At 40.3% G+C, this 14,546-nt stretch overlaps 1 protein-coding gene across 1 annotated transcript; it reads left to right on the forward strand.

The window, feature by feature from the left end:
• Positions 1–242: 242 nt before the first annotated feature.
• INHBA (inhibin subunit beta A) lies at positions 243–12,910 on the forward strand (the record flags this gene model as incomplete). Its single annotated transcript, XM_082286254.1, is given in 3 exon segments — positions 243–570; positions 573–1,034; positions 12,024–12,910. Coding segments are annotated over 3 exon segments (1,677 nt in total).
• Between the last annotated feature and the right edge of the window lie 1,636 nt (positions 12,911–14,546).

Consider the following 14,546-nt stretch of genomic DNA (forward strand, 5'->3'; position numbering starts at 1 on the left):
CTGTTTAGTTAAGCCAGTGATACTGTTGAAGGAATAAAACAAACAAAACAAAACAAAAAGAAAGGGAAAAAAGGGGGGAATGACAGCTGGGGGGGGGGAGGGGGAGGAGGGTCAAACAGAGAGGGGAAAAAAAAGGGGAAAAAAAAGAGTAAATTTACAGAAATGAGAAGATATTTTAGAAAGGGGGGAGGGAAGGAACCACGAGTAGTGATATTTGAAGAGAGGTGTGTGTTAGGGGAGCAATGAGCATAAGGAAGCCAGCCTGCCTGTTCCTCCCCCTTCCTAATCATAGCCTTTACTCACAGACAAAACTCCCTCCCTCTCTCATTCACTCACTCACTTCAGGCCAATCCGTCCTCTCTCTCTCTCTCCCTCTCTCTGTGTCTCTCTCCTACTCTGAGACAGAGTCAGAACTCTTCTCCCTGACAGCCACAAACATCTACAGCACTCATTGCATTCAGAGAGGGAACCTGCAAACAAAACTTCACAGAAAACTTTTGGTTCTTGTTCCAGAGAATTTGCTGAAGAGAAGGAAAAACAAACAAACAAACAAACAAACTAAACCAGCCCCCAAAAAACTGTTCGTGAAGGGGGAGGAAAAGCAGGGCCTTTTAAAAAGGGAATCACAACAACTTTTGCTGCCAGGATGCCTTTGCTTTGGAAGAGAGGATTTCTGTTGGTGCTTTGCTGGATTATAGTGAGGAGTTCCCCAACCCCAGGATCCGAGGGGCACAGTTCAGTCACTGACTGTCCATCATGTGCCCTCGCCACGCTCTCAAAGGATGTGCCCAGCTCACAGCCTGAGATGGTGGAAGCAGTAAAGAAGCACATACTGAACATGTTGCACTTGAGGGACAGACCTAATATCACCCAGCCAGTGCCCAAGGCAGCACTTTTAAATGCCATCAAAAAACTCCACGTGGGAAAGGTGGGAGAGGATGGTTATGTGGAAATAGAGGATGATGTTGGAAGAAGAGCTGAAATGAATGAAGTTGTGGAGCAAACCTCAGAAATCATCACTTTTGCAGAATCAGGTGAGTGCTTGAAAAACAAAACTGTAAAATATCTTTTGTGCCCAAACTGAAAAATATTCTTTGTGCAAAAACTGCAATTAACTTATTCTCAGCAGTAATGTTTTCTGCAAGGTTGTAGGATGAGACTTGGGGGAAGGGAGAAGGAGGAATGGGATGGGGGGGTAGGACTCTGAAGGAATTTGATTTTTCTGACTTAGTCTTGGCTACAGATTACACTTGCTAAGCACAGTCAGTCACACAGGGAGGAAGCTCTCAACCAATCTTGAACATAAAGTCAGGCTGCACCAAGGTCCTCCAAACTGTGCCTGTAAATCCAGAGTACTTGCAGTTAAGGGCTGGATTGCAGAGTTGATGGTGAAAGAAAAAAGGCTGTAGCCTTTTGGGGAGTTATCCAGACAGAAAGTGAACTGCAAACTACTTCAGAAACAACCCTTTCATGTAAAAATTATAGCGGAAGTTATAAAATCAGATGAAGCAGCTTTAAGTTTTAGAAGTGAGAGGGGTTTTTTTGTGGGTTTTTTCCTTCTTTTTTTTGGTCTTTTTTTTTTTTTTTTTTTAATTTAACACAGCATCTTCGGCAATAAAGAGTTGCAGAGACTGTCAGATGACTTCAATAGAACTGGACAAGTTGCTGTAGCTGATCCAATTTGTAATGCAGACTTCTGCATACTGGAAAAAAGATTCTGCTCCTAAAAACACTTGTGCCAAAAAATGCAACCTTGGTAGGGTGTATTTTGAACTCTCTCACAGTTTTTTTCCCCTAACTCTTAGGCAGTAGGAGCTCAGAATATATGTATATTTACTAAGTAAAGTCTTAAGACTCACATCAACTACCTATAGGAAACAGCTCTAAAGTTGTACTTTGCTATCTTGTTCCTACATGAATAGGACCAGAACCCATTTTAATTCAATGTATATATATCTGCATATATATCTGTTAGTGTACATGAGTATGTTAATGCATGCATCAATAGCAGCTACTTGCAATAAGTCTATCATCTAACTAACAGCAACTTTTTATGATGCTGTCTAGCCAAAGCATTTTTCCTGTTGCCAAGACGGTTTTAAAAGAATGTCATTGTTTTGTTTGGTACAGCATATGGTAGGCAAAGTATGCAAAGGAACTCCAAGCATTTTTGTTTAAAAGTTTGCTGCAGCAGTATAAACAATTAAGACAACACTCAGAGTTTCCAGTCCTGAAAACCTGTTGACTCAGACGTTCTGATTGCAGGGAAGCCATGCACAAGAAGTGTGCATGCTTTTAAGTGCAGACATTCCTGCTGGCTGTCTGATTTCCAACTGTACAAGGAGCCCTTCCCTTTGGAATCCTTGTCAATATACACACTATCAGTTCTTTCAGCATGAGAGCTCAGGCTTTTCACTTTTTCCATCCCCTCCTCTTCAGAAAGCAGGGAGAAGGTGTCAATGCCAGAGGTCATTAGAAGCAGGGGTAGCTCAACATTAGTTTAGAAATGAATTTATAAAAGCAAGGAAACCTCTAAGCTGTCTATGAGTCAGATTCCCCACCTGGTTTTCAGCAGCTCGCTCTGAGCACAGTGGAACACATATGGCATGAACAGTGGTTTCTCTTCACTGTGTGAGTTGCAATCATTTGTAAACACATTATTGTCTCTCCTGAGCTCTGACACAAAGGAATTTGGAATTTGATATATGCCTGCTCTGTACAACACCCTCCAACAGCGGCTCCCAAAGCCATTGGCTCTTAGGGTCATGTGAGCAGCAAAAATCATGCCATTGCCCACACACTGGCCAATCATCCTGCCACGGATCCCCGCCACCAGCAACCAACACTGACACGTCACTCGGCGTGATTTACATAGCGTTGTCCTACTGCTGCTAGACAAATTACTTGAAGAGGACTTACGCTATGGAGCTGCAGGACAAGGGCATCCACTGTGTTCTCATGCCTTCTCCTCCGTGCTGCAGTTCTCTTCCTTCATACTAAGATAATCCTGAAAGCCCAGGCGGGAGGGCTGCTCTGTTCCTTTTTTTCCTTACCTGCTAGTCTTTGATTTGGGACAAGGGAGGGACAATTAGCAACCTAGAAACCAAGCTCTGCTTTGGGCTTATAATGGAAATGATAAATCCACTCTGTGGAGTAATTTCAGATAACTTAAGCATATTCTTCATCTTCAGCCATTCATATCTGGTGACTTGCTAACATCAGAGGATCTACCACATTTTACAGGTGCCAATGCTGCAACAACTTAAGTAAACTCTACCTGAGATCCTGTGCTCTCATGCACTGGTAGTTTTGCCTGTCAGATATTAAACTGATCTTTTCCTGCAAAGGAAAGTGAGGCAAAAACAAAGGCAAGTGTGTCATATAGGTAGTATGAATTAAAAAGACAGGAATAGAATATAGCCACAGGGACAGTCTCCACTCATTCTGTGGGAACTGGGAATAGCATGAAGAAGTTTAAACACCAAGCAGGAGAACAAACATGTTCCACTCACAGCCAGGTTTCCTGCTTTTAAAGTCAAACTCACTCTGCCTAAATAGAGGGCAATAAGAAATCAATGAAAATTAATGAAAACATCTCATATCAAATAAATGTCTATAAAAAGCAAAATAAGACTTAAGGCTTCTTGTTTCTTTGGGTATGGCTTGACATAAACCAGCCTTTCCCCATGACTTTCAGAAGCCACATTTACTACTAGCCTTTGTAAAAAATTAGTATTTCCATCTTTCATCAGCCATATTGTCAAACACACAAAGAAATGGAGTGAATGAACAAACAGTGCCCTGTGCATGTGGCTCTGGCTTGAGACTGCTATTTTCTAAAATAGACCAAAATTCAAACAAGCACAGACTTCAGACAGTTAGAGGGGAAATAAATGCAGTAAACTTCTCTGAAGCACAGGTGTAGTTATGTCCAGGAAATCAGCAAAATAGTTGCCAGGTAGTTTTCACAGCTAACAAATCCAGACAGATCTCTGCAAAACTAATGACTGTGAGTATTGGGCAAAAGTTACAAATGCACCCTACTGTCCTTTGGCACTCTTACAAATAAAACATGAAAATTACTTTCTACTTGCATATCAAACTAAGTTACTAACCTTGATTAGTTCTGCTGTGAGGGTAGCTGTGCCAGAGTTCTCTGTGTTACTTCAAGGTCTTAAAACCAGTTTTTTGAGGAGAGGGGTCATATAATTTTGTGACAGGCAAATCCAACAGGTTCAATAACAGAGATACTCATTACTTATAAATATTATTGGCTACTAACTTATTCATTATTTTATGTAGACAGCTTATTAGGCAAATCTGGGATTTTGCCAACTGAATTTGATCCTGGCAACTAAACTACCAATGAAATGGGTTGGTAACATCAGCCTCTGAGAAGGTGATAAGAATTACGGGATGGAAATACTGAAATCTAAAGGTTTATCATCAGGAGAAAAGCCAGGAAAAAAAAAAGAAAAAGAGACATCTGCCAGCTATTTAGACCACTTCTACTGTTTTGTACCACTTCATACAGAATTCAAGGTGAACTGACTTGATCATGTGATGCCTACATGCATGTGCAGATGGATACATGTATGTACATATTCATGTCTTTTCCCAGAAGATACCTACCCTATACAACCAAGCTGGCAGTTCAGGAGAAAAAAACAAAGGATGTATCGTTTATATATTTTGAATAATGTCAACAATTGTCTTTTGAAAATAATTGTATTTAAGGGTACAGGTATTCATGCTGAATAAAGAATGGCCACGAGAGGGCACACTCCAAAGGCTTTTTGCTGCACACGAGGCAACCTTCCTGCAAACTCTTATTTTACCTAATTGGATTCTGAATCCCAGAGATCTTTATGCTTATCTGTAGCTGCTCTGAGTGGGGCTGGTTTCTCTCTTCTAGTTTATTTAAAAGGCAGGGATTCACTGGAGTGAAAATCTGCAAGGAAAATAATGCAGGAAGGAAATAGGCAGAGGGATAAAAGATAAACTGAGGAATGCTAGAAGTGCTGGAAATATAGAGAGACCAGAAATTATATTATTTTTTTAAAAGATACTGAGAAATGTGACCGTGAATCATCATCTGAGATGATTTGTTCACATCTTTTTTTTTAAATACAGTCTCCTCAGCTTTTAGAAAACAAGCCTGTTTTTTCTTGTTGTTCTTTTCTTTTTTTCCCTTTGGCATACCAAATCAAAGATTTCAAGTTTTGCAAATCAAAGCAAGTTACTTCCAGAAGAGGAAAGCCATTCTGTATTAATCTGTTTCATTGTATGAAAATGTGAGAATTCAGGGGGGTAGGATGGTTTAAAGAACAACCTGAGAAAGCACAGATTAATCTAGGAAGGTGGAAACCAGTTTAGAAAAACATACCTGAGAGACGGAAAATACTGTATGTGTCCATCTCTGTGTGTAGCCAGGCCCACAGTTTTGTATGCAAGTACAGTAGGGAATATCTGAATATGTATTTGCCTGTATGTGTGTATAAGCACAGCTATGTCCTTACATACAGGTATGCCAGGGCAGACATGCTTATATACCTGTGCTGGTACCCATACTATTCCTGCAGATAAGAATGTGCATTCATGTATTTTCCTCTGTGCAGGATATATCTACCTTTCATACATATAAGTGATTCATCTGAGGAGTTCTTTTATCTATATCTATATCTATATATAGAGGTATGCCTATAAGAAGGCAATCTCATTTAATACAGCAGAGCTTTGCAACACTGATTTAGGATTGAAGCTTAGTTTACTGGAAGCAACTGGAAGTTCTGTTACTCATTTCAGTGGGCTTGGGATTTGGGCCTTAATGCACAGAAATTAAATATTTTAATGAAAACAGACTGGCAGCCTCTGATCCACTTAATTTTAGAATTTACAGCAAATTATTACAAGTATGCACAAAAAAATTGCCCTCTCAAAAAAAGACAAAGACTTGGTATTGTTTTTACCTTGGAATATTTTACTGGTGCAAATGACCCTAAACTTTGCTTGAGTTATTTTAGACGTAAATGAAGAAATCAAGTAGGAAAAAAAAAAAACCTTCAACCAAACAAACACCTTTTTTGTTTCTAAATATTTAAAGCCATGTGGGGGAAGGGCTTTCAATTTGGAAAGAACTCAAAGCTGTGGATGTAAAGTGCTTCCCTCCTAACAAAATAGCAGAGAAGAGTCAAGGTTCACCAGAACTGAATTATTTCACATTCTGAATGACCTTGTCAATGCCTCTTTGGGTTAACTTTTCAAGAAAAAGTATTTAAATAAAGCCACTGCTGCTTTCTTCCCCCCACGAATGCTTGGGGAATAGTTCTTCTCTCGATTTTCGGTTTATTTTTCTCTTACAACAAAATCTCCCTTTTCTGGCAGCTAATGGTAGGTGAGCATAAAGATAAGGTATTTGTGCCATAATTTCTCCTCCCACTGTAAGAGATAAGAGTAGGGGAGCAGTAATGAAAGTATGCAACCTGGATGAACAGTCAGATATGCTGGGTAATGAATAATCAGAATAAATCATTCGCCAGTAATCCATAGGCTGAAATGCATTCACAGAAATGGCCACTGTCTAACTGTGGCAATAGGACATTTGTAATAATCAGTCTGCCTAGGGGATAATTGCCAGACAATAACACTAAATTCACTGAATAAATTCTACGCTGCAAAGAATTCATCTAACTCCAGTGGTCACTCATTAGTAAACATTTTGAGCAATTATCTCTCAATAACCATGCTCTTCTCTTCACTCTCTTTAGAGGAACCTTTCTAGTAACCTATTTTTTTCTGTCTCCTGGGGAACGGAAATGAGAAGTGAAGGGAAGGATGCTTTTGAATGTAATTACAGATTGGCACGCAGTACAAATTCCCCCAAATCTAAACATAGGCAGTAGTAAAGTTAGCAACTAAAAAAGGAAAAAAAAGCTTGCTTTGTATGGAAAAACAGTTCACTTACAGTATAATGTAAAAACGTTTTCAAAATTAAGCACCCGTGAAGCAAAGAAATTTAAAGAGACAGCACCTTCTTACACAATGAGCATTTTTCAAAGGAAAATAAATCCTGTGTATTAAGAGAAATTAAGAATAAGCCACGTTATAATGTCAGAAAGGATAATCACTTTCATTATGGAAAAAAAAGCCTTAATAATTTAACAGGTTAATATGGTTAAAAAAATTTTAATATCTTTGCATTTTACTCAAAAGAAGATACTCTCAATTGTACAGCTTCAACCCTACCTAGTATACATATACAGCTTGAACTAACAGGGCTTGATCTTGAATCCTGCTGCAAATTGAAAATAAAGGAACTTCAACTGCATAGTTAAAGCGAGCCATACTGAAGGAAGGATCCTTAGCCCCAGAGGAAGAGCACACTGGAGCTGCAGATTCCTGCTTGAGCACAGCATGAGCTACCTCATGCAGGGCTGTCCCTCCAGTCCCCCTGTGCCTGGGCCCTCAAGGGTTCTGCCAGTCTCTCCACCGGCTCCTGTGCCATAGTCGTCACCCATGTGCTGCTTGGGAGCAGGTGCTGACTGCAGAGTCCTGTGCATGAGCCCTGGCCAGCCCTTCCAGAGGTGGAGAGGAGAGTACCTGTGCAGGCTCCCCTCTGCTTGCATGTTCAGGTTTCTCTCCTAAAAAGGTGCGCGAGCACCAGTGAAGAGAAAACCAGATATGAGCAAACTCCCATGCTATATATACTGCTACACTTTCTTTCCATTCAGTAACTCCTTCCATTAAACCTTTTACCATATATGCACTACTTCTTAGAGCTTGTATTTTTAACCATTTCTCACATCATTTGCTGGTGTCGCTCGCCCTGCTAGACTGCTCTTTTGGCATCACAGCCCTCCTCCTGGAAGGGAATTTGCTCAGTGGTAAAGCAGAGAGGTGGCCTCTCCAAAGTTTTGGGAAAAGGAAATGCGGAAAAGCAATCAAAAGGGGCCCAAAGTAATCCCTTGTCTCCTTTTTCAGCTGCTTTCTGCTATGATAACAATCCAGACTGTTGACATTGCTGTTTATATGAGCATGGAAGTGATGAAGGTATTATCACTGTTGGGCTGTGGGTCTTTCCACAGTAGTCAGGCAGGAGGAGCAGGATGATTAGAAATGGAAAAAGACCCTTGCAAATCAGCTGTGGCAAATGTAAAGGCAGGACAGAAGGGTAAATGAAATGTAATTATGAAAGTGATACCACCCCATATTTCAGGAATCTCCCTTTTACCTTCAGTTTGATGAACAGTATATATTTCCAAAGCTTTGATCCTGACCATTAATTCAGACCTAAAAGGAAAGACTGCTAAATCCCTAAGAAATATCTGGAGAAAACTAAATACAGATTTTTTTTTTTGTCTCAGAACACTTGAAGAATTTATTTTATTGTAGCACTGAACCATTTGGAAACAAAGATGCTGTTATAAAGTGAATGTATAACCACAATAAGCCAGATCCTAGGGTCTCAATTTGGTTTTAGCACAGGCCAAACTCTAATTTCAAAATGAGCTTGTCTGAGAACAGTGACCTCTTAAAAACTGCAGGATTCATACCATTTGTGCTGTGTGATCGTAACAAACTAGTTGTGAATGTGGAGAGAATTCAGAAAAGCTTCATTTTTTCCTAATGTGAAAGCATGCTTTTTATCCTCAACCTTGCACCATTCCCAGTCTCCTTCTAAAAAGACCTATGAAAGGGAAAGTGTTTTTTAATTGCTATAAAACCTTTTATTAGCTATGCAGGTTTCAGGATTTTGTTTCATTCAGAAATATTAGGCCCAGATAAGCTTCCTGCATCTTTTTTCTTTAGAATCTTAATCTACCTTTTGTTTCTGAAAATGTAGCTAAACACATCCAGAGAGGCTGTTATTGTAGCTAACAACCTACAGGGAGGCTGTTATTCCTGTATAAGGACATCTCTTAGGCTACCTTACTCAAGCTCACTTCCCTCAAGTAAAGAAAATTAAAGTACTCATGTACTTTTACCATACTGTTCAAATATTTTTAGTAATGAGGATGAATTCTACTTTCACACATAGAGGAGCATTTGAAAAGCTATTTAAGAGGGCTCTTGAGGTCCTGTTTCTTTCATGTAATATTTGTCAAAAAGAGTGCTTGCATCACTGTGCTTCTGGCCAGTGCATAAGGTAATATGAATATTTGCTGTTGCAGATATGTCACTTCGTAACTATTTTCAACTCTCACTAGCATGGAAATAGCAGAATGTGAAATACCATGCACTAGCACTTAACAGCATTAGGTTATTCTGTAATGCAGGGCTGCCTGGCTTTTCGGATTAGATGGGTCATACAGCTTCTTTGACTGTTGAGCCACGTCTGCACACCTTGCCTGCTTTCTCCAGAGCAGATTACCAGATTAGGGTTTTTTGTCCATATCCATCACAGCTGATCTGCTCATGCACCCAGCACAGTTGATTTGCTCATGCACAGGACCCCTGCTAGTTCAGAACTGCTGTCTGTGCCCAGCTTGGTTTCTCAAGAATAGAAAATAAGTACAGTAATTCCCAGCAATACATGCTTATTCCACACACCAGTCTGTGAGCTTGGGGGAAAGAGAGCAGCTGGGAAGAGGCTGCTGGTTGCCAGAACACCTTCTGCAACTTGATCTAACCCACCTTTTTTCCACCAAGGTTTGCTTGGGTAGAGAGAGCAAGCAGAATGGGTTGGATGGAGAGTCTTGGTTGGCAGCAACCCATCCTTGGCACACCACCTGCCTTCAGGTTCCCTTGAAGCCCAGGTCCCCCTCAGAAAGGATTTATCAGGACTGAAAAGGGATAACCACAAGTTAGAAGCTTGCTTTAGAAGAAAGAGTCAGGAGGAATAAAGCCACAGGCTGGCTGGTCCTCACAGGGCTAAGACATATCAATTCTCATAGAGAACACTATTTCTAATATTGCCGCATACAAGGCAACCAGCCTTTTGGACTAGACTTCTTTGGACTGGAGGAACATCATTGTACAGCTCCTCATGCTCTGAAACTGAGTCAGGAATGAGATTAGTGTCTATAACCTGACCTCTGCCCCAACACAGCTGGCAGATTTGACATCGTTTGATTTCCAGAATGGAAAAAACCCAGCATTATCCATTCAGTCATTATTGAATGAATCAATTAAAAAATAATAGAAAAAGTGTAACTCCATCATGCCTCATGGTACTGGTGAGCTTGCTCTGTCTTTTTTATAAGCTACTTCCTTTTCTAAAGCACAGTCCCGCTGGTTCACGTAGCTCCCTGAGAAATAAATGTAACTCACTCTGGAGACTGGCATCAGCCATCTGTGAGAAGCAGTTAACACAAACCATGTGTTTCCATATCTCAGTGACAGTTAAAGTCTACAGTTTCACACCCTCACTTAGAGGGAAAACAAAAACAAAACACTGTGCCCTTTGGACACTGTAATTCTGAAATGTGTCTCTCTTGGACCTGGGAATGCCACGAGGGAAAGCTGAATGTGTCAGTGCCAGTACTTCAGAGAGAATAAAAGCTACAGGTAGCTCAAAGGGCAGCACAGCCTGCCTACAAACTTCAGAAATCAGCAACCCTTGAATTTGCAAGTGAACACAAGGTAGATGTCTGTCGTGATTTTGCTCTACTTCTGTCTCACCTGAGAATGGGTGAGCAGGGAAATGGTCAGGAAGCCTGTACTTGTGAATTCAGTTGCAGTAGGAAGCAAGGAGAAGAGCCTTGCTACAATGAGGGCAATTCTTCCTGTATGTGTCTGAGTACTTCTGTTTTGATCACCACTTGCTGTTTTTAGGGTGCAAAGTTCTGGCTCACTGATAAGAAGAATTACTGCACAGAAAATCTGGTAAACAACTATGGGTAGCTCAAGAACAATATTAATGACAAATTGATAATTATGAATACTGTTTCTTTCTCACTACGGCCAGATATCTGTACACTGCAAATCTGTGACCCCAGTCCATCCTGGCCTCCATGCTGAGAAGGAACAAAAGACATCATCAGGGCTCTTTTCTTTGTCAAGAGAATAGAAAAGTACCTCTCTTGAAAAAATAATATCACCACCACCCCCCAAGTAATTCATTCTCTCTTAACTTCTTCATGCTCTAGTGATCAAATCATTAAACAGCCGTCATTATTCATTCCAGCTTCTGCCAGGGATATGAGCTCTGTATCCGAGAAACACCTCCTCACCATCACAATCATCATCATGACATCTCAGCAAGTTGATACAATTATGCCAGAGAACCATCCCCATAATTATACAGTTCTTTAGCTCATTTCTCAGTGTATGCACCATTACTATAATCACAGCAAGTACAGTGTGTTAAATTAGGAACAGGATCTACAGCTAACATCTCACAGGATGAAAAGTCTGCCTGCTGCAATCCGTAAAGAATTCTTGAATTTTTTACAATATAACTCTGCAAACTTCTTAAAGCTGAGGTTCATATTTTAGCATGTTTGTTTTTGAAACAATTGACATTTACGACTCATTTTAAGATGCAAATGAAGGATGTCTTTTTACAGAGGGAGAAAGGGTAAACCTTTTTCCCACATAATTTCCAAAGTATGGCTAAAGAATTGGCAGGAGTGAACCTCATTCTCTAACGAGCTATTAGGTGCAGATTTTTATGCATATGGTACGTATGGATTTCCATCATAAAGCACTTTTGCCTTTCAGCTAACAGTGATCACAAAGACAGCTTAAGCAAATGAACTCTTAGCAGCCACTGATGCTTATTTGCCGTGAGATGCTTTACATTAATGACTGTATTGTTAGTATGAAAAATGCCCCGGTTAAAATATTATGCTGGAAAACAGGCAGGAAAAAAATACATACTTTTCTGAAACAAGAATTTTCACAAAATACAAACTAAGGAGGGGGTAAAGGCAGGTTAGAACAGAAGAACCATAAAATTTAAAGAGCTAAATAGGTAACATAGGGCACTTTATGCCTGTGGAAAAAGTAACAGAGTCTCTTTAATAGAATGCAAGCAGACATACTAACAAGTTCTTCCTGTCTATTTCCATTTATCAAATCAGGCACAGCCAAGAAAACGTTGCACTTTGAGATTTCCAAGGAAGGCAGTGAATTATCGGTAGTGGAGCATGCTGAAGTGTGGCTCTTCCTGAAGGTCTCCAAAGCCAACCGGAGCAGGACAAAAGTCACCATCCGCCTGTTTCAACAGCAGCGGCAGCCAAAAGGCAATTCCGAAGGAGCAGAAGATAGGGAGGATGGGGGACTGAAAGGTGAAAAGAGTGAGACTTTGATTTCAGAGAAGGCAGTGGACACCCGTAAGAGCACTTGGCACATCTTCCCTGTCTCCAGCAGTGTCCAGAGACTCCTGGACCAAGGCAAGAGCTCTTTGGATGTGCGGATTGCCTGTGACCTGTGTCAAGAGACTGGAGCCAACCTGGTGCTACTGGGCAAGAAGAAGAAAAAGGAGGATGATGGGGAAGGGAAAGAAAAGGAAGCTGGAGAATTCACAGGAGAAGAGGAGAAGGAGCAATCACATCGGCCCTTCTTGATGATGCTTGCCCGGCACTCAGAGGACCGCCAGCACAGGAGGCGGAGACGAGGCCTGGAGTGTGATGGCAAAGTCAACATCTGCTGCAAGAAGCAGTTCTTTGTCAGCTTCAAGGACATAGGATGGAGTGACTGGATCATTGCTCCTACAGGTTATCATGCCAACTACTGCGAAGGAGAGTGTCCCAGCCACATAGCAGGCACATCTGGTTCATCATTATCTTTCCACTCCACCGTCATCAACCACTACCGCATGCGGGGCCATAGCCCCTTTGCCAACCTCAAATCATGTTGTGTGCCCACCAAGCTCCGGCCTATGTCCATGCTCTACTACGATGATGGCCAGAACATCATTAAAAAAGACATACAGAATATGATTGTGGAGGAGTGTGGCTGTTCGTAGATGCTGGTGTGAGCAAGACCCTTCCTGTTGAGAAGAAAATGTATCCAAAGCCCAAGAAGAGGAAAGACCAGACATGATATAACCCTTCTTGAGTGAATCAATCATCAGAAATATAAGCAAAAACAGAAGAGAGAGAGAAAAGAGAGAGAGAGGAAAAGAAAAAGAAAAAAAAAAAGACTTAAGGAGGCTCAGAGAAGACTTCAGCTATAAAAAAGGAAGAAAACTTCATGAAGCTGGGCTTGAATAAGATAGGTCTGCATGGTGGTATGGGTTGGGGATTTCCCCTTCCTTTCAGTATGCTCCTTATCTGTTACATAGTACACTAAACACTAGTTACTACTAGGGGAAGGAAGTTCTGTTCTCTCCCTTAGTTTGAGCCATGGTAGCAGCTCATCTAACCTGAAGAAATTTGGACAAAGTCCAAAATGCCATTGAAAAACCATGTGTATGATCACTACAGTCACTGGCGCTTACCCCCCACATTTAGAGAGCAACTGAGTAGGTGTGTAGCATTTGTGTTTGTATATATATGGCTATGTATTTATATACATGTCTCTATACATACAGACACGATACACATACACATACATAACATTGATCAAGGGACAATAGTGTGCAGGTGTATACACCTTCATCTTCTGCACTACATTTACAAAAAAAAAAAAAAGAAAAAAGGAAAAAGGAAAAATGAAGAAAAAAACAGAACAAAAATGAATGAAAGAATAAAAGTTACATTCTGTAAAGGTGCTTACATTGTTAGAACTATGCAACCTAGATGGTTTGAAACTGTTTACCTGTGAGAGAAAGAAAAAAAAAAACCAGAGAGACTTTTTTTTAAAATGGAAGTAACTTGTTTTAAAAAAATCTTCAGTGAGAGATACTTGAAAGGAACATGTTTGTCCAGTTACTGGATTCAAACATTTCTATATTTTGTAAAAAAAATTTTTAATCGTTTACTATTTGCACTACAATGGTGTCTGACCTGTCTAATCCTTATTTAACAAATATTTGCAAGGGAGGGTGGTTGGGTGTGGGAGGGTTTGAGAGCTGCACTTATTGTGAGCTATACAAGAACTGCTACAGCACACAAAATAGCTATTTTTATTATTATAATAATTATTATTATTTTGTACCTTAAAATGAATAGACACATACACCAAAGACATTTGTGCAAGCCTCTAAAAAGTCTTGTTTGTGGTTGGTACCATTCAGCTGTAATGAGTTAGGGTTTGAATTAAGAGTCAGTGGGTTGATTATATTCAGGCTAGAATATCTGTTAACCAGTTAAATTCAAATAGTGCCCTCAACATAAAATTGCCATTTGAAGTAAGCCCAGAAAATCCCTGGGATTTGGATCCAAGGTGCTTGGATCTGAGGTCCATCTAAGCATAATCGTACTGTTTTGTATGTACAAAACGAAACTTGGCCCTGATGCACAGCAAATGTGCATTGTAGGGAAACAACTTTGTCCAAGGGATATACATATATATGTATATATTTCTGTATGTATATATGTATGTACACAAGGTATAAGCACTTCTGGCTTCATTTTACTGTTCTTAAAACTATGAATGTTTGTGTGCAAAGCACAGTATGTTAAAAGATTGATTGTTTCTTACTGCCAAGTGGGAGTCTA

The sequence above is a fragment of the Coloeus monedula genome (genome assembly GCF_965178545.1).
Source record: "Coloeus monedula genome assembly, chromosome: 1".
Lineage (NCBI taxonomy): Eukaryota > Metazoa > Chordata > Aves > Passeriformes > Corvidae > Coloeus > Coloeus monedula.